Source organism: Vipera berus (assembly GCF_964194415.1).
Source record: "Vipera berus genome assembly, chromosome: 1".
Taxonomy (NCBI): Eukaryota; Metazoa; Chordata; class Lepidosauria; order Squamata; family Viperidae; genus Vipera; species Vipera berus.
In genome coordinates this window covers 265,254,157-265,275,837 of record NC_138202.1, presented here as the reverse complement: position 1 = coordinate 265,275,837, position 21,681 = coordinate 265,254,157, and the positions used below count along the sequence as shown (strand labels likewise).

General features: G+C 36.8%; 1 protein-coding gene across 3 annotated transcripts in view; it reads right to left on the bottom strand.

The window, feature by feature from the left end:
- AKAP7 (A-kinase anchoring protein 7) overlaps positions 1 to 21,681 on the bottom strand; it is a 95,894-nt gene that overhangs the window by 12,045 nt on the left and 62,168 nt on the right. Inside the window, exon 9 of one of the 3 annotated variants that reach the window (XM_081312878.1) lies at positions 4,362 to 4,600. The exons of 1 other annotated variant lie outside the window; for it this stretch is intronic. In XM_081312878.1, coding sequence (XP_081169004.1) covers positions 4,446 to 4,600 — 155 coding nt within the window. In that variant the 3' untranslated portion in view covers positions 4,362 to 4,445. Of the gene's footprint in view, positions 1 to 4,361; positions 4,601 to 4,633; positions 5,522 to 21,681 lie in introns of those variants that run through there. One more of the 3 variants, XM_081312877.1, reaches the window with a different exon arrangement.

Genomic DNA, 21,681 nt, shown 5'->3' with positions numbered 1-21,681 from the left:
ACTATTAGGTCTTCCACAGAAATTAGATGACCAAATGGCTTTTTTAACGACCCCTGTTATAAACACTGACACTTCATGAAACATTCATGTTTGAATGACACACTGCCTTTTAGAAATCAATTTGATGTAAAGATTCATCTGTATATGACACTTTTAGATTTTTCCCATGTTTTCTAATGTTACAAACCCAACTCTAATTCAACTGAAGCTCTTATTCTTAATCCAATATCTGTATGTATCTACTCAAGCATATCAGAACATGGGTAAAAATCAAATATTAGTTTTAGATTCTCTGATCAGTTTGGCCTATTATACTTGTTATGATAGCAATGTAATCAACATAGGCTATTGTAGTTAAATTGGCCCAGAATCAGATTTATCAAACAGGATTTATATAAGAATAACACTAGAATGCATGGGGAAACCCAATGTGCCAATAAAAGCAGAATACACAATAAAGTGTGTTTGCATTAACGTTGCAGGCACGCTCAATGCTGAATTGAACAATCTGTGGAAATGACTAGCAATTAAGAATGCTTTCAGACTAGGTTTTTTCTTTCTTTTAATAAAGCCTATTTGTTGTCTCCTTCACAAAATGTTATGGCAAGTGGAATCCAGTACTGCCAACTTGAAAGCAGATACCATTCTTGATTAAGAAAGGAAAGCTAGAATCACTGAACAATGTATTCTGATTGACAGCATAGGACCCTCCCTATCTTATAGCATCCCCACCTGCAAAGGAAGCTTCCAAGAAAAAAACTGCTTTTCTGGTTAAATACATGCTACCTATTTAGTACATTCCTAGCATTTCCCTTCAGTGTAAAGAGGTTGCCCACAGGTAGTCCTCAACTTACAATACTTCATTTAGTGACCATTCAAAGTTACTGAAAAAAATGACTTATGACCATTTTTCACACTTAACGACCGTTGCCACATCCTCATGGTCACGTAATCAAAATTCAGATGCTTGGCAACTGACTCATATTTATGATGGTTGCAATGTTCCGGGCTCATGTGATCACCTTTTGTGACCTTTCAATAAGCAAAGTCAATTGGAAAGCCAGATTCACATTTACCCATTTACCCAAAAATAAGATGGAGTCTTATTTTTTGGAAGCCTCCCAAAGAGACACCAGGTCTTATTTTCGGTGAATGTCTTACTCACCTCTGACACCGACAGCCCTTCTGGGGCTGAAGGAGCAGCTGCATTCCGGCCTGCATTTTGCAGTCAGGCCTTTCCGGAAGGCCTGTGCAGCTGAGTACCGAGCTATGGATTGAATCCATAGCTAGGTCCTCGACTGCAGAGGCCTTGCAGAACCGAGCTACGGATTGAATCCATAGCTCGGTTCTTGGCTGCACAGGCCTTCCAGAAAGGCCTGTGACAGAGAAATGCAGGCCTGACTGAAGAAGACGCCTCAGAAGTGGGCCGGTGAGGAGAGGCCTGGCTGCAAGGTAAGTGATCCCCACCCCACCCTAGCTTGATTTTTTAAAAAAAAACAGGTTTTATTAATTTTCTAATTTTACATCCAAATGTTTATGAAGCAATGTGGTGATTGGATAGTCAAAAGTCCAATAACAAAATCTTTTTGTACATAGCTCAAGGTACGTCAACAAAAATTCCCTTTCCAATTCCCTTAGTCACAATATCAAAATCAAATTAATACATTTCTAGTTGTAGCACAATCAATTAGAGCAACCCTAGCTTGATTATTAAGTGTGTGCCTCACTCCAAAACTAGGCCTTATTTTTGGGATAGGGCTTATATTAGCCCCACCCCCAAAAATCAAGCTAGGGCTTATTTTCAGGGTAGGCCTTATTTTTGGGGAAACATGGTAATTACAACTGCAGTGATTCACTTAATAACGGTGACAAGAAAAGTTGTAAAATGGGGCAAAATTCACTTAACAAATGTCTCACTCAGCAACATAAATTTTTGGTTCAGTTGTGGTTGCAAGTCAAGGACTACCTTTATTTAACTGGGTCAGACCATCACATATAGAATGTTGCAAACAAACATGCCAGGAAGGAGGTGTTTGTTATACGCCCTGTTTTTAGTGGTATGCAAATCCAAGTCAAATCTTTATTATTGTCAAAGACCAGCATGCCAAGAATGTATCCATCGATCTTCCTGCCTAGCAGGCTGACCAGAGTACAGTTCAAATGGAGAAGATGGCTTTGCTCCTTTTCTTAGAACAAAGCAGTGATAGCAAAGAAGGATTTGGAAGGGGAGAAGTATATGTGCACCATTGACAGAAGGCATTACGAAAAGCCTCTCAATGGCACTCAGCTGGCAGACTGATGGGAGTGTTACTCGTATATATTGTCATGGATTCTGCTATGTTGTGATTAAGTGGAGTAACTCAAATTGTCTGGGGAAAAAGAGGACAGGGCTGACAGTGAAATGAGATAGTTGGCATTTGTTCTGGTGAGCTGTGTTCTCAAGCCTGTGAAATAAAGGATTTATTATTTGTGTGTTTACATTTTGGCTTTGGTTGTCATTTATGGCATCTAGATAAAACACACAAAACTTTTATTCTAGCAACCAAGCTTATTTGTCCAGGCATTTTACCCTTAGGATTGTGTCAACTGAGCATAGCAAAGATCCTGGTTCTTTCTAATGCCATGTCAAGCAGGTTTTTTTAAAAACCTATTTAAAACCTTGGCTTTGGAAATAGGGAAAACATCACACTTATAAAATGTATTTTACATTTACATTTACAAAGCTTATCCTTTCTTACAAACGCTGTTTCTTATTGGTTCTTGTGTATCTCACAAGCCTGGACAAGATTGCAGCTGAGAGAAATGCAGGGAAACACATCTTCGTAAACATGCTAAAGAATTATCTATCATTATTTTTAATTTTTTTCCCTATTAACTATGTACCCAGGTGAAGCTTTCCTTCCTAAACTTCCCTGATGATGCTAAAATCCTATGTGCATCAGTAGCTGTATGCACAACACTCATTTTTCCTTTTAGTGGTCAATCTGCATGATGGATTAGGCATCTTTCTCTGGACGTACTCTGCCAGAAGTTTTTGTGAAGCCATAAAAGCAGCATTCTCTTCAGAACATTCATTCAATGGTATATCTGTATTCAGTTTCTGGATTACTGATTTCCTGAAGATGTAAATGCCGACTGCACAGATTCCATATAAACTTTAGCAGCAGCAGCAGCCCTAAGGTCAATTAAGTATGAAATGTTTCTCTACGAATGTATTTGGAAGAAGCAACAATCAGCATCCAGCAAACTGAATTTAAAGACAGAATAAGAGCAAGAATAGTAAAAGAATCATTAAGGCATTTGAAGAGATCAACTTCCTTCTTTCATCATTTGCCTGCAAGAGGTAGAAGACAGAGACTAGCATACCACACACTTTTTATGTATCTATTGGAAGCACAAGCCTGCATTCAGAAAATGCACTTTGTATAAACATTAATACAATGTGTCTTACCTACCCTGGCCCACATTTTTAGCCCTTTTCAAATTTCAGAAATGATATTCACAAAAGCTATTGAATTTTCCCCCGTTTTTTAAAATTACTATACTCCTAACGAGTGATTAAATAAATGACCTGCTGCAATTTTACAACAAATATTAAAACATTTTAAACCATCTTGTTTTGCATGTAAACAATAGCAAAAATCGTATGTCAGAATCTGTACATAAGATTTAAAATTCTGATGTGTTAAAAAAGTAAGCAGTCCAAAACCAAAATATCACCATAAATAGATAAAAGACAGGATAATTACAAAACAATCTCTTAAGTGGTACTGTTTAAAGCCACTTAACAGAACTTTGTTATAAAGTTTACAGCCATAGAAATAATCCACTGTACTATCTATTATAGAATAAACATGGGCTAAGACAGAGGATATGATCTGGTCAATATGATAAATAGTGAGTAAGAAAAAGAAAAAAAAAGGTAATGAGATGATATAATTTATAGGTTAGACAGTGCATGCAATTCCACTCCAAACAATACCTATCCTTAATTCAGTTTTTGCTTTATACTAAATGATACACTCTAAGCAATTAAAGTCTGCATCTAAGTTTTGTCCACTGACATCCCCATGCCACAGTAATAATATGCACAGGATGAGATTAATCATATCACACAAATCATGATTTCTCTCAATCAATTCTACAGCATTATACTGTATTTTCAGGTACTAATAAATATTGGCAGCATTAGAGTCCTATGTATACAGTACATAATTTCCTGAAATAGGATGGATCTTAGAAAAGAATCCTTTATGTATTATGCAATCCGTTTTCCCTATCACTTTCAACTATTTGGATACAGGTATGTCTCTTCCCCTAAAAAAAAAAAGAAGCAGTACAAACCAGGTAGGTAAGTGATCTTTGCTAAAAATTAATCTGTATAATTTGCAGTTAAAAATTAAGACACATTAGAAGTAAGATCAGTGACATTTTACGAGATGCTGTCAACTAAGCTGTCCTTGTTCAAGCAGTTCCTTGTATATTTTCATCCGAATTGATGGTGTGGATAAAAGTTCTCTTATCTGGTTCACTTTGGTCAACAGGGGCAACAATTCTCTATGCAAAGCTTCCTTTACTAGAGCTGTTTCAGGGCTCTTCCCTAAAGGAAAAAGAATAACAACACATGTTTGTATACAATTAATATGATTAAAATGTTATGGAACAAATTACCAAAATATGCCATTGTGTGGAACATACATAGTTTTGCTTCAATGCATTTTTTTTTACCGTGAAGAGTAATGTTAATCAGAGAAAAATACAATTTTTGTGTGAAAATTGTACTTTAAAATGAAACATGATATGATATTTAATATCCAGTTACATTCTATTGGGCAACAGTAATTGTGGTTCATATTAAGATTTCAGTACTGATTGCTCTTCGATACAATAGATTGGCTTCTTCTCCAACAAAACACTTTATTTAGTTGTGCTGAACAAAATTCACGGTACTGTTTTTTTGGCCATTCGTTTTGCTTCCAGGCGGTACACAAAGAAAGCAACGGAGAAATAACTCTGTAGTCAAAAAACACAAAAAAGATGACACTTTTTTTTTGGGGGGGGGAAGTCACATCTCTCTGTCCATCTTGTCCTTTCCTCTCTTTGTCTTATCTTCTTTCCCAGAGTTCAGTAGTTTTTTTAATAATTATTTTCAGTAGCATTGGCATCTGTCTCTTGTAAAGCTCTGTGTTCTCAGTTCAGAAAGGATATCTGATAGCAAACTATAACCATCATTCCAGTGAGGACAATTCTGAAGAGTAGGGAGCAGAGACATGGATGTTGGTGGTACAGCCCTCCCTTTTTGGCCTCCAAAACAGTCATTTTCTAATGTCACTCTCGCTTTCTTTGCTATTTCCAACGGCCACCTCCTCAGTTTTCACTGGGGTCCCACAATCATTTTGTATGTTTTTGTTTTGAGTTTCTTCTAGATACTGCTGTACCGCCTTGAGGACTGCAGTCTCCACCAGCTTTTTGCTGAGGCTCAGCAATTCTGCATCATCTGGCTCTGCCCCCTTTTTGTCACCTGTACACCACAACAGACAAAAATCAGTAAACCTAAGCAGGGAAAGCTGCATGCAAATACACACTTCTGGAGAAAAGCTCCTCAGACACACGGGATACACGTTCATCAGGGTGTTCTTGCTTTCTTTGGTTCCAAAACCCCTGCAAACCCTTCAGAATGAAAGAGCCCCTTGCGCTCTCTGAGATTGGTTGTTTTCTTGCAGACGTTTCATTACCCAAATTAGGGAAGATCATCAGTGCGAGTAAGGAGTGGGGTGGGCTCTCAGTTTATATTCAACCCTGAGTACAAATATTCTTTGTTGGGAAAAAATAGCCAGTACTGTAGGCAGTAAGGAAGATGACCTTGCCAGAGATACTATATAGATCAGCTCTGTTCCTAAACCAACAAGGGCAAAAACACAGCTTAAGTCTAAAACAAGAAGCTATGCTTAAGCAACAGATACCTGCCTAATTTTTACATGAAAATGGGGGGAGTAAAGAACAGTTAGATTTGCAAGATTCTGCTACTATAGCCAATAATAATAAAAAATATTGTAGTTTGAGCCTTCTTTAGAGTTGATTTCTTGGTTTGGTCCACCTAGTGAGGCTGAACCTAAGTTTTCCTCAGTTCTTTGCCTGAATCTTAAAGCAGCCTGCCTTATTTCCCTGTCTCTTTCCTTGGATTCTGGCTATTGCATTTGCCTCTTTTGCCCAAAGAAAATTTCTAATCCAACGATTACCCAAAGTCTCAGCTTATAATTTGAAAATCATCTTATTGCAGGAATTTAAAACATAAATCTTGGTGCAATTCGGGACTAATATGTGGCACAGTCTTATTGAAGTTAATGAAATTGTAGCTGAGATAAGAAAGTCTGATGAGGGACTACTGTAAGGCTAATTAAGAAGTAATAACAAAAAATGTAATAAATACCATTAAACAGAAATGCAAGTCATATAGAGCTTATCCTCCAGAAAAATAACTTGTTTTTTTATTATGCAATGTTTATCCACATTGATACACCATTGAAATGGCAAGTCAATGTTATCCAAGGATTCCTAGTTTGAAATCCTGTTTATTTCATATTTAAGTCAAATATACTTCATAAATCCTACTTGCAACACTCTTGGACTGGCTCCAAATCTCAGTGATCATATAAAGCAGAAATTGGAGCAAGGCAAGTATTTTCCTTGGAATTACTGCAATTCTGCAAATATTGTGAGATGTCAGTTTTCCTTCTGGTGAGGAATCTTTCCTCACCCACCTACTGCCCCTGGGTTCAAGCTACCCGTTACTCTCTACCCACAGAAATTCAAGTTCCTGAAGCCGAACTCTTCCTTTTCTTCTCCCTTCTCCCTTTGTCCAACCAACAAGCAATCATGGTCTTAGTACTGGGAAAAACATCTGAAAAAGTACTGACTTACTATTCTGTCACCTTCATAACACAGAGAGCTTTTAAATGCAAATAACATGCTAGATATCATCATCATCAACATGCAAGAAAGCCACTGAAAGATTGCAGTGCCTGTTTTGAATATAGCTTCCTATCGTTGCTATCACTCAAATTCTTTTGCAAAGTGCAAATGAATCTATTTAAAGGGATGTATGGAAAACATGGTGCTGGCAATTTATTTTGTGGAGTAGTGGGGAGGGCTATTTGTTAAATGGTGGTAGCTGCGGGGACAGAACACGGACTGAGTGACATACTCTTATTGGTTAGCTGAAAGAGAAGTGCTAAGTCCTGATTAACCCATAGTATTCTTGGTTTTCCAAGGTTACTAAAAAATATGTAGTACATCAGTCTGAAACTACTTTGCGAGGAACTAGGAAATGGAAATGCTGCCAGTGTGGAATGCTTTTTTTAATGAAAATGTAATATGCCCTAGCTGCTTAATCATACACTTTTCTACTAAAGTTTAATTTATAAATATACAACTCTATTGAATGCAGTCAATTTATATTTTGCTATGAAACTAGTACTAAGCATTCATTTTTTTAACGTAAAACTGCTTTTTTGCTCCTAAGCAACTCAGTAATAATGGACTGAAAATGTCACTTGCATCTAAAACCAGCTCTGAGAAATAGTCAGCAGGGACAGAAACATTGGTTTTTCTTTTTATTTGTTTGGTTTCTATAGTTGCCCATCTCAATAATGACATCTATGCCCCCCTTCTCTGCTCACCTAGCATTAATTTAGTTCAGGAGTTTTAAGAAGTAAATGGGTGCCTTAACCACTCTGCCCCATTAAAAAGCCATATGCACATTCAAGGAGGAAAATAAGGCTCCATATTTTTGTTCCATTGTTCTGGCAAGCTTTAGGAATAACTAAAGAATACTGGCAGGCCAAACACAGTGAGCCATGGTTTTCCTATCCCTACTTTAGCCATAGTTTTTGGCTTGGACCATAGTTTTCATATCCTTACTTTAGATTATTCTTGAGCCATAGTTTTCATACCCTTACTTTGGGTTATTCAAATTTAGAACCTTTTAAATCCTTCATGAAAATGAGTAAACTCTGAAATATTCACTGGCTTTCAATCGTTTAAAAATAGAGAAATAGGGCACATTCTATTCTTCTTGCACTGCATTAGAAAGATCTTTTAATGAAATGATATGAGAAACAGTGGAAAGCCTTGGAACTTGTACTATAATAGCCAGGAAACTTTCACTGAGTAGTTTTTATTACATTGCTTGCATGCATGGCCTTGAATGCTGTATAAATCATAAACAGACCAAATAATTCAAAGACTTCAGTCGAAGCAAGTTATTTTCCACCTTGAAGGAACTGTGTTCCTCTTCTGTTATATCAAGTTATATTTAGCACTTCCAACAAAGCTACAATCTTTTATCTATTGTCATCCTCTGGGATACTATGTCACCTTTAACTGTAAAAAAAAAATACTTTCTAGCATTCATGGCCACACTTACATAAAACACATGCCAAGCGCCTTATTCCCCTCCTGGAGTCTGTGTAACAAATGTTCCATCTAATTGGGCAGTTTGTCCAAACAGATGCCTATGGGAATCCCCTAATCATGGCCTAATAAAGAAAGCTATATCACATTTTTCTTTTTCCTCACCCTAGATTCTGAAATTAAGCATAGAGTTATTGTTATTCTGTCAGCGTTCACCTATATTAAAGATATATTATCTGTGATTTGTTTGATCCTTTCTTTAAGCAATCAGGAACCATTACAACATATTTTGACAAAACATACAGTATATTCACCACTGTTGCATTCTATATATAATCACACAATATATTTTATTTCCACACTCTTCAACCCAATGGGATTTAAATTATTGTACTAACTTCAGCGGGTCCTAATCTGATTAGGTTTTGATAATTGTTCTTTGCTCTGCCTCTTGTCCTTTGGGATAAAATCATGATCTTTTATGGGGCATCAATTCAAATACACAGAGTAATAATATTCCCCTAAGCATTGTCAAGGTTTTTTTAGTCTGTCATAGGACTTAGATCCTAATTGTTCTTTTCTGAATCTATACCAATATGTCTAATCTTCTCAAAGTGTCTAAGTTACATTAACCTTTCTTCTCTATTTTTCCAGTATTTATATGCAGAGAATTAAGTAATTTCCATAGGATAACACTTCATTCTGCAACTGAAGAAAGGAAAGAAGGTAGAAGAGCACATAAAATAATAAAGTTTATTACCTTTGCAAGCTTATCTACCTTCTTTCCTTTCTTCAGCTGCAGAATGAAGTGCTTGGGGCGGCGCTAGTGCCAGTGGGACGCTCAGGGCATGATTCAGAACACGTGGAATAGCTTCCAAAATATCCCATTTAAAAGAGGAATCAAAATAACAGTGTGTTGTGCAAATGCTACACAGTAAGTTATATATTTAATTTAAATGTCATGTATTTTTCATGCTACTACACTTTAAGTAGCATGTGGAGTTCGTCAGCATTGGGTCCCTGGTTCTCAGAGCCCAGATGAAACAGGTGGGATGTGTCATCAGAATGGACGACCAATGATGAACCAGTTGCTCTACGGTGAATCAGAGTCTGGGAAGAGACCTTGAGGTTGACCATACAACTGCTACAAAGATGCTATGAAAGAAACCCTACATCACTGTCATATCCAACCAAGAGGACTAGAAGCTGCAAATACTGTTGGGACCTGTTGGTCAGCTCTATTCTAGGCATTGCCAAAAACTTATAGAAAACCATAAGCAGCATCACAAAATAATACCCATGGTTACTGTAACAATGGCCATTGTGCTAGACTCTGTGCTTCCAAAGTGGGATTGTAGAGCCACCTCCATGTCTACCAATGAAATGCCCAGTATGTCTTCCTCAAACCTGAAGGCCTATCAGAACTATACATGTATTTTTCATGCTACTGTACTTTATATTTCGACATTTTATTGCCCTGTACACCACCCTGAGTCCTTCAGGAGAAGGGCGGTATAAAAATTTAATTAATAAATAAATAAATAAATAAATAAATAAATAAATAAATAAATAAATAAATAAATAAATAAATCTTTAAGTAGCATATAACATTAAATGGTTACGTTGTCTTTTCCCCCTCATCTTCCTATAACTTGTATTATACAAATTCTAGGCTTTATTTTAAAGCACATGTCATAAGCTTAGGATACTAATTTCTTTTGTGATGTAAGAAAACTAGTATCATAATAAGCTCCGGATTCCAGCTGATTTAAAGAAGACAGGATCACCCAATTCCAAATTGTGCTATGCTATTTGTGCCATTGAAAATCAACTTCCATTAGAAGTGGCAAATTGCATAGTTGCTATAATGTGGTATTCATGCTCAAATCAGCCAGGATTGTAAAGATGCAGAACTCTTCTTTCACATGCATCTTCTGTCACACACATGCCTGGTGATAGGCCTGAACTGAGGATAAACATAATGGAGAATCAGCTCTCATAAAAACTAAAGATAGCCTCATGTCAAATTCAATCTGCTGACAGCATCATTCATTTTTTTTGGCAAAATTATAGAAGTTCTTTACTGTTATTTTCTTCTAGGATGTCTTTTAATTTCTCAAACTAGCCTTCAGCCCTGGTATTCCCATCCAGGTACTACTGGTAGTCAGAGCCAGTCCTGTTTAATCATCCAGAATCCACAAGCATTCCTTTGTCTCTTTATAGTGTATTTCTATTCATATTCCATCATCCTATTAGCCTGTTAATGCTGGGGATATTTGTTCCTGCAAACTAGTCTTAAACTAGACACGATGGAAATATATTTGATTGCCTAACCTCTTGGCTTCTGCCTCCAGGAGGGTATATGTGAAAATAAACATTTGGCATTTCGACTCAAATAGTTCATCTATGCCATCAATAGTTTCACCTGCACGCTCTTTTTTTGCTTCTTCTATGTTATCAATTGCAGTTTTATCCTGTTATCAACTGCAATTTTCAGTCTTGTGTTCCTGACTGAGATATGTCCACACTAATGTCCCAATACTGTATTGATCTAGTCCAGGGCTTTTCAACTTTTTCACCCATTTTTAGGAAATGGCAACATCTGAGTACCACCACTACTTGCCTAGCAAGGTGTCAAAAACCTGATGACTAAAAAAAAAGAAGGAAAAAAGTGATGAAGTACAGGTAGTCCTTGACTTACAACAGTTCGCTTAGTGACTGTTCAAAGTTACAATGGCACTGAAAAAAGTGCCCCCCAAGCCACAGCCGAGCAAGACACCTGCCTGCCCACCTGGCAGCGCTCTTCCTCCTGTCCGAGGTTTTCATTGTTGTGAGCATTTCTGTTGAGGACTGGCAGCAGGGGTGGGGTGGGGGGTGTTTGGTTTTTATTCCCCCCCCCATCTGCTGGGTGGTTGCAGCAGGTTTTGGTCACTTCACATGACCCTGGGACACTGTGACCATCATAAATATCAATCAGTTGCCAAGCATCTGAATGTAAATCACAAGACCCTGGAGATGCTGCAACATTCCAGCTGATCGGCACTTCTTCTGGGCTCAGGAGATGCGCCAGGATCAGTGCCGAGCTCCATCTCCGCTGAGCCCTGACAGCCCTGCAGCTCCAGCCATCTCTCGCTCAGGCTTGTGCGGTGCTGCCACCAGTTCAGCTCATTCCCCTCCCCCACTACCACTTTCCTAGGATGGTCGCGTACCACCTGCCAGGTGCCAATGTACCACAGGTGGTACCCGTACCACTGGTTGAAAAGCCCTGATCTAGTCTACAAATTAATGTTATTGGGATATGTAATTTCAAACTCTGGATTAAAGCTTATGCAACTAAGCATGCTTTTTCTTTCTGGCTGAGTACTTTCCTATGTTTAAGATTTATTCTTCTGAATGGGGGGGGGGGGGAAGCATCCATGTTGCCCTGCATTCTTAACCAAAAAAATATCTCAATATAACCAAACTCATCGCCCTATTAGGTAAAAATTATGTATATTAGAAATAGATCTGCAAGCATACTTTGAAGAATAAATATTGTATTATAATCATGCTAAATGGTCTACATTAGGGGTGTCAAACTGCCAGCCCGTGGGCCAGGTGCATCATCTGGAAGCCACGCCCATCCCATTGCTGGCAATGGCAAAACACTCCCGATACGTCTCACGACATCACATGAAGTCACGAGTTTGACATGTCTGGTCTACATGATAGCTTCCCTTTCCTATGTGGCAGATCAAACTTTGTAAGAAACTTCATCCATATTATATTATTATGTCAGAAACGTGTAGTTACACTGATTCAGTTAAGCTCAGAATTCATGGAAACCACTAACATTTCTCTTAAAATATTTCCCCCCCACCCCAAAAACCAACCCAGAAATTTGGAGAAAGAGCATGCACAAAAAATGTTTAGTAGTCAAAGAGATTAACAAAGTGCAAGTACTTTGAAGATTGGCATGTCAATAATTGTAATTTTAAAAAATAACAATTTCCATAAAATAAGGAAGAAAGACTAATATCTGAAAGTGTACCATAATGAAATGGACCAGATATCTGCATTTAACCTAGTTATTGTCTACATTTCTATATATCTTTTTCTGGCCAAACTTCTCCGGAATCCTGATTTATTAGCCTTTCATTTTATTTGTTCCATGACTTTCTAACAATATTTCTTTGGAACACAATGTTTCATCCTACCTCTCTTATCTGATGTCAAGATTTTGCCAGTTATAATTAAAAGTTACTTAGAATCAGGAATTAAGCACTGAAGTGATTAAATCATAGGTCTGCCACAGCTAAAGTACATTGGTAATATTACTGGTCAGCTAATATGATATTCTTATAACAGTTTATTTGGAAATTCCACTGAATGGAAAGGGTATGTGTATATAGCTGCAGAGTTTATCATTAAGACTAACTATAGAAAAAACAGAAATAGAATGTAAAATAAAGCAAAAATGCAACATTAAAACCGGTTTCCCTAAATATTCCCTATTAAAATTAAAATAAAGATATGACAGGTATCACAATTAGTTTTCTGACAGGAAGTCTGACAACACACAATGTTTGAATGCTGCTATACAAACTATTCTAAAACATGCAATTAAAATGAACATTCCATTGAAATTATTATTATAAAATAAGTTAATTTAAAAAAAAATTTGCAGTGCCTTTTCTGTAATCTGAATAAAACTAAAATCATGCCTTGCACCTGTTCAGAAAAGACTCACTTTGAAAGGGTGCAATGCATTACAGCAAGAATACTAGAGAATCTTTTCCCTATTTTTAAGTACAACAGTAACAAATCATCTGTCTTTTTGGTCCTCCATGTCTGTTAGATTTTGCTGGTAAGCACTGCCTTCAATTGAAATTAGATTTAGCATGGCAACACTGCCCTATCGGATAGGGTACATCTGATAAGTTAAACAAATACACACCCTAATGTTAAGTCATATTTCACTCTATGTACTAACAGAATAACCATCCATAATTCAGAGTTCCAGATATAAAATTTGTTTCCCTGCCTGAGAAATTTAATACAGTATGTATATAAACATAGAGACACACAATCAGTTTCTACTTATCTGCATTCCTTTGAACCATAGTATATAATTTAAAGTGTAGGTGAGAATGACTCACGCCCCCAAATGCATATAGGGGGGATCTTTTTTTTTTCTTTCTTAGCAGTAAACTACATTCTGAAATAGCTGCACCCAGTACTGGCATTGCACAAAACAATCAGACTTACTGATTTTTTTCTCCTCTCTCCCAAAAGGATAACAGCACAGCTGGCCCATGATATTTACTGTTTTCTTGGCTTCCTTGTCCTCTCAGTGTGCACCACCCCAAACTGTAAACTGGATGTTGCTCTCGACTCTGAAGGCAAACTGGTCATTCTACTCAGAGGAACACAGAAAGGCAGGCACACACACACACACACACACACACACACACACACAGAGAGAGAGAGAGAGAGAGAGAGAGAGAGAGAGAGAGAGAGAGAGAGAGAGAGAGAGAGAGAGACTGAGGGGAGGGAAAGAGAAAGCAGCGAGTTCTCTGCTGTAAAGAATGAGAAAGGCTCCACCTCTTTGTCCTCGGCACTGATAGGTACAGAGAAGGAAAAGTATTGCTACCATCTGGAGGGGTTTACAGTGACACTATTTTACGCATACACACATGGATGCTTCACACATTTCACAATTTCTTTGCACAGGGATTTAGAATGTCAAAATAAAAGTATTTTGTCACCATCAAGGATTGGCTATATTAATAGCTAGTTTGCAAATATTTTTTTAAAATCTTAAAAGAGTTGGGACAACGTTACAGGCAGAGTTTCCTTCTCATATATTTTTTTCTCTTGTCCTTCTATGCCTTAAAAGCTGTATTACTTACAGAAATATAAGAGATACAATATTTTCCATCACTTTCTCTCAATTTTAAAACAACCCCTGTAATTCCTACATCACTTAAAACTTATGAAGATGCAGGAATGCAACCAAAGACAGGTGACATCTTTATTTAAAGTATATACTCCCCCCCCCAATTATTAAGGTTGAGGACAATACAGTGGCACCTCACTACTTATTCTTAATTGGTTCCGGGAGGTGGGATAAATATTCAAAAGGATGAGTACCAAACAAACCACGTGACCCTTTGTTTCAATCGGGAAGGACCTCCTATCTATCCCTTTTCCTATCTCAGTGACCTTCCCAGCATGGCCAACTTCCTGTCCGCCCCTCTGCGGCTGTCCCCCACTTCCTTTTGCAGCCATCTTCCCAGCATGGCCATCTTCCTGTCTGCCCCTGTGGCTGTCCCCCACTTTCTTTTGCAGCATCTCAAATAACAAACAAACAATGAGTACTGGGACAACATTTTCACATCCAAATGTATTAAATACCAAATTCAATGAGTTTTGAAGCAACTGAGTACCAAAGTACTATTGTATTAAATCTTCCTCTAGAAGACTTCAACTAATACTGCATTCTTGATAATGCTTGGTTCTGCTTATGTGATTAATTATAGAGAAAAAAACACACATTAAAAGTGAGAAAATGCCTAACAGGAGATGGGACTTGTCCTGAAGTAGTGCTCTATAGACAGAAGCAGCCACCAACACTGAAATAATGAATAATGGGGATACAGATAACTAACAATCTGAATTGGTCTCTCCACATATCATCCTTAGTGAAGCGTGCAATCCAGCATTTGCATTTCCTGCATCGGATGAGGTCAACACATCTCTCCTTCTGTCCTGGCCACTTTTTACAGAGGCACGATTGAAAGCATCTTAACAAACTGCATCACTGTCTGGTTTGGTGGCAGCAGTGCCTCAGACAGAAAGTCCATACAGAGAATGGTAAGGACAGCCGAGAAGATGATAGGCTTGCTCCCTAGTATTCAGGATGCTACTTATAAATGTTCTGTGCTTACAGCTCAAAGCATTGTTAGAGACCCCACACACCTACTTTAAGGTCTGTTTCTGTTGCTCCCCTCTGGGAGGAGGTTTTGAAGTATTTATAGCAGGACTACCTGATTCTGTAATAGCTTTGTTCCCTATGCCATCCGTCTGGTAAACTCGCAAGATTCGTTTCTCTCGCCATGCAGATGTATACATAACCCGAACTAGACTGTGTTGTTTCTCTGTGTCATATAATATATGTGGGTATATGCATAATTCTGTATTTATTTATTTATTTTTGTCATATTTATGTAGTGTATATCGGAGGTGGTGACCCTTTGAGAGCTGTATGCAACGAAATTTCATTTTAATGTATGCCAATTAGTGTGCATTCAAAAGTGACAAAAAAGTTATTATTCTATTCTTTAAAAAACCCTCTAGCATTCCCCTTATGAATTATATTAAACAATTCTAAGGTAATTCAAAGAAAACAAATCACTGCTTACAGGATAACAGGTATGTAATAAACCTGTAACCTACAGTATTCTTTCTGTGTCTTTACCAACTACTATCCACTTGCTAGAAGAATTTCTTCTTTACAGTATCTTCCACAAACAAAAACAGAGTAGTATTATTTTTAAATATTGAATCACAACTGTTCTTTAAAACAGTGTGAACAGAACACCCTGTCCTGAGAACACTGAGAGTTGTTCCAAGATCATTTGGATCTTATCAGGGACAGAAGTCAGAAGGTTCTTTCATAAAAATACTAGTGTGATACTTTTCAGGCAAATATTATATGGTACTTATAAATTATTCTGATATTGCAAGATGGACTATAAAACTCTATCATGCATATGAACAGCTTCATCTACATTTTGTAATAAAGCCTGCTTAAGCAAAAACTGTCAGCCTGTCAAATCACATGTGGGGGGAAAAAAGCACATGACCCATATTCTAAAGAACAAATGAATTAAACATGACTACTTAACACACATCTACAGGGCATAAGTAAAAGCCTATCATTAAAGCAAAAGAAAATACGTCTGGTGGGAACTACTTTCATTTTACTCTTTTTCAGGGGACTAAGGCCCTATTTATTCAAAAAGAAAACTAACTGGGGAAAAACGCTAGAAGTGTATTTTTTGTTTCATTTTAAAACTGTGCAGTGAAGATAAGTGTTAACAAATAGCTGATTTCTAAGAATATCAAATGAGATACGTCCAAATAATTTCAGCATGAAGAAAAATGTGGGTTTAAAATTCTCACAGTGAATTTAATAAAACTTTACTATGAACTTTGTCAGTGATGCAATATACAATCAGGTTTTGATAAATCTGCTCATTTTAATTTCAAAATCTGCATAAATATTCATAAGTATACTTTTTCTCAAATGCATACATCCTGAATAAAATGATAGTTTGTCCATCATCTTTCAAAATATGCCATTTTGTATATTTTTTTGCTAAAGTACACAGAATTATACTCAGTTTTGATTGAAGAACAGCATCACAGAATTGAGAAAGATGCAAAAACATATAACTGCATTTCTGCATACAAATTTATTGAAGAAATACTATTTAGAAATGTTATGCTTTATTTTATGTTTTTAATTATTATTTTATTATTGATTTTTTACAATAACAATCCCTAGTGCTTAGCAACAGTGTGTTGCCTGGGTTCATATATTTAAAAACAATCAATAATCATTAATTTCTATAATTAATCAATATGTTAATGATATATGTCCTTGATCTTCTCTTCTTCCAGTACTATTCTCCTTTTGTCTGCATTAAACAAATATAATTCTTAATATTTTCAATACATACAAGGTTGAGTATAAACATTTTTCTAGTATTTGTACAACTAACAATAACATCAACATATTAATCAGCTTATATTTCAATTGTATTTATGAAAATCATCCTATTAAATCATTATGTCCTGTTTTCAAGATTATTTAAGCTTAATTTCCCCACTGTATTCAAACCACTCTTATCAAGTCATAATTTTCTCAAAATTAATTACTTTTAAATATCCAAACTTTTCATTCACATACACCATCCCAATATTTTTACATTTCATGTATTATAAAAAGTATTACACTACTTATATATCTTATCCCTCTTACTATAGGGCCCCTTTATATCTAAGCTTTATCTATTCTTTTAACCGTATTCAAACAAGTGTTTGATCATATAGTACTCCATCTGATAAGGTGGATCAAGTCTCTTAATTCTGACTCTAGCCTTCTTCTTTTGCCAGGTCGCTTTCCAATTCAGTATGTTCAGCTTGCCAGGGGATTTTTCCTGTATTTTTGTAGACGTTGTTGGGGATAAAAATTACAAATTAACTAGGTCTGTTTTTTGTCTCCTAAATTTAATGATTTTCTGACAGCTCTTTAATCCATTTTGTTAGATCTTCTTTCTTGTCCTCAAGTTTGTTTTGAAGTCCTGGAAGATAAATTCTTTTTTTATTTCCTTCTTGTAGTAAAATCTTGCAGTTTTTCTTTTGTTTGAATTAAGTTGTAGTTCTCTTTATTTGTAGTTTCCATATTTAAATCTCTTTCCCCTGGTTTGTGTTCTATTATTTGATTTGTTTATTCTTTATCGTAATTTTTTGAGTTTTTTTTAATTGCAAGCTTAAGTTAGAGATATGCTCATTTACGTCATCAAAGTTGTTTTTAATCTCCTCATGATTTGAAACAATTATCATTTGAATCTGTTGCAGCATTGCATATATTTTCTCCTGAAATGTGTTTGCTTTGTCTTGAGTCATTGCTCCTGCAGATCTCTCATGTTCCAGGCTGAGGTCTTCAGGAGGGAATATTGGGTGTGGTTTCCTGTCACTTTTAGATAGATGTACAACATCCATTTTGTCTCCCCCTCCAGATAGTTTTCACCAGTACCATAGTCTTTTTGATTAGCTTTGTCAAACCAGCCACTTAAAATCCAAACAACCAAATCTTATGTAGTTCTTATCTTTATATATGGTTTTTTTAGTCCAATACATTTCCAATTATCAAAGCACCACTGAAAGCAGTATTTTGTAACAGTTCTTCTATTTAGGGATCTTACAATTGTCAGTCAGCCAAGATTTCAGTCCAGAATGTTTAACCACCTAAAAGCCTTCCAGTAACTTCTCCCCTAGAAGATTAGCCAAGGTTTTTCTTTTTCTGCAGACAGCTTCTAAACAAATATAGTTCTCACTCTGTAGTAGATAGCCCAGTATATTTTCTTTCCTTTGTTCTCAGCTGTTTTTTGTTGATTTAGAAGTCACTGAAGTTAAAAGGAAGAAATTATTCTCTATTCCTGGGCGTCTTGGCAGTTTCAAATCAATGCAGCTATAGTTTTATGCTCTAATACTCCACTAGATGCAGGAGCTATTCATTTTCCAACTTTTAAAGTGGAAAATTATTTTCTTATAATTTCATCAATATTCTTTCAGATGTGAAATTTTAACAGTTTTCATGGTCTTCAGCTTTATCCAGACTGTAATATTATTATCCTCATTTCACTATATTTCTGTTCCCCATAAAAGTTTAATTTAGCGCTTCTGTCTATGGGAGAGTGGGGGTGTAGTCCCCTCCCTTCTCACTTTTGGAGGATTTTTTTCTTCTTGGGGATCTTTTCCAGGGAATCAAATACAAAATAGGAGAGAGAAGATTGGATTTCTCACCCAGTTCCAAGCATATTGTTCACCGTTGTTCTGGTTAGTGGCTTTGGACTTCGATTGCCGGTAGCTTAGGCTGGTCACCGAGGTGTGGCCAATCTTTCTCCTGTTGGGTTTTGGAGAGCTTCCCCCGGTTTGAGTGGATCAACCACCATCATTCCGCAAACATCGGGGTGCCCCTCCTTTGTCGCCTCTCCGGGGTGACTTTAGATCCATTTTAGGGTCCCCAGGCAGGGTGAAACCAGCTGAGGGGTGCAGAATTCTGTGATCCCACGCCATATCGCTACGATGCAAGACTGGAAGTCCTAGAAACATTATGCTTTAAAAGACCAGCCAAACAAATTTCTCCCCATCCCCATTAACACATCACATTGGTTTCCTAAACTCACTGAGCAAGTTTAAGCAAGACATTCAATGCAGTCCCCAATCTGCATCATGAAGACAAGCTATGGCTCCCACAATGCTCTAAATACCCATCTGAATAGCATTCTTGAAATCATTGTAATGTAATATTTTCTTTTTCTCTTAAGTTTATTTGTTCTTGTTCTTAACATAGATATCAATCATAAAATAAACTTAAAATTTATGGCTACCTTTTCTGTTATCATCTTCCTTACTTTTATACTGCAGATTTGGCAAAAGAAAGGCCTAGTTGAAAAAAAAACACTCATTCTATATGTAAATAGTTGAATGCTAATTCACTCTCAAAAAACAAACAAACAAATAAAGAAAAAGATGAGGGAACCAAGATACTTTTTTGCGGTTGTTCAAATTCATATGGAATGTGAAGACCATTGTGGTTACACTATTCTGGACCTGAACTAGCTGCTATGAACATTAAAAATTTTTTCCAGTTCTGTGATGTTCTATTGTATATTAACCAAGATTTTGTTGCTTTAAAGATACCACTGATTCTCACAAAGTGTGCACAACCTATTTACTTAAGAGTTCAAATTTCCTGTTAGGAATGTTCATTTCCTTATGTATTTAGTTCATGAAAACTACAGAGACGCTTTAAAAAAGAAATCATCCATTTGTATAGTATTTTTACATGAACACAAATGTACATCACCAATTCTTTAACAAAAAAAGATAGATCTGAAATTTCAAACAATGCTTTAATCTTCATACATGCATGTGTGTGTATATCCCTACATAGAGGAAAAGAATGATCTCCTTTTCTCACTCCATTAAATTATTACTTGTTAAACAATGATTTTCTGAATAAACCAAGATGGCTGACTTCATGCTATAATCTGAGCCATAATCCATAGCTTATATATCACAGTGATTTTGTTCAGATACTTCACTAAGATAAACCCAAACAACAGACGATACTAACAGTATATCAACCCAATGGAGAACTCTCTTTTATAGTCTTGTGTTAATTATGGTAATTGGGACCAGAATTTCCACTTATAGGTGATGTGGACCTAACCTAGCAATGTGGACCTAGCAATAGCAATCTTGGAAGTCCATATTGCTATTATTAAGTGAGGTACATGAGCTATTAACTGAGAACCTCTTCACAACTTTCTGTTGACTTCCAATAACCAAAGTCAGTGTGGTAGTCAGCAGGAAGTTGAAAGTCCCAGGTGGTTTGCAAACAGGTTGGCAGACAGGTAAACCGGCTGCTACATGGAAAGGGTGCACAGGGATGTGTGAGGGGCAGGGGGGAACAAGCACAGCAGGGCTTGGGATGGCTGCTGCAGGTTGCAAGAGGTATGCAAGGATGCAAAAAATGGTCATAAGTGTCACAGGGCTTGAAGTTGCTGTTGCAGAGTGTAAATGGGATGAGTACAGCAGGAGCACAGTGGTGCTTGGGTGGCTGCTGCTAGATGTGGGGAACTTACCATTTCCTTACTGGCCTCCCCATTGACTTTGCTTGTGGGAAGCTGGCAGGGAAGGCTGCAAATAGCATCATGTGACTGTGGAATGCTGTAAACATTGTTCCATGCAAATGGTTGCCAAGTGCTCAGATTATGATCATGTGACTGGCCAGTTGCTGGGACAACTGGAACTTCGAAGACCAGTCATAGGTACTACTCATTTAGGACCATTGTTAACTTTGAATGGTTGCTAAAGGACTGGTAATGAACCGAGGACTAGTTATATATTTCAACATGGTAGGCATATCTATAACACAAAGATTTAAAAACTCCATTAGAGAGATTACAATATATTTATTTCAAATTCAGAACTGGAGTTCCCTGACTTCCTTAAGACTAGATTTAATCTTGGGAACTCTTCAGACAGCAGAAAGCCATTGTGAAGATTTCCTTGTAAAAACTTCAGTTTTCATGAAATTACTTGGAATTTCTGAAAAACTCCTTTGCCTCCTGTGCACAATGCACAAAGAACTATATGATAATAAAAGTCACAATGCCTGAATTGTTACAAATGCCAAATCATCAATATAGTGTCTACAGGGTTAACAGCATTAAAACAGCAGGCAAAACTGACAACTGAAGCCTTGCCTCTACCAACATGGGGTGGGGGGAGCAATTAGATTATTCCAACAGTGTCCGCCATTTTGAACCAGCTAACACTGCCAGTGGATATCCCAAATGGTACTATGTTGTATAGCAAAGAATTTGATTCCTTGAACTATAAAGCAAATAGATTTATTTATTTGTATCCCACCTTTATTATTATTTTTAGAATTAACTCAAGACAGTGAACATATCCAATACACCATTG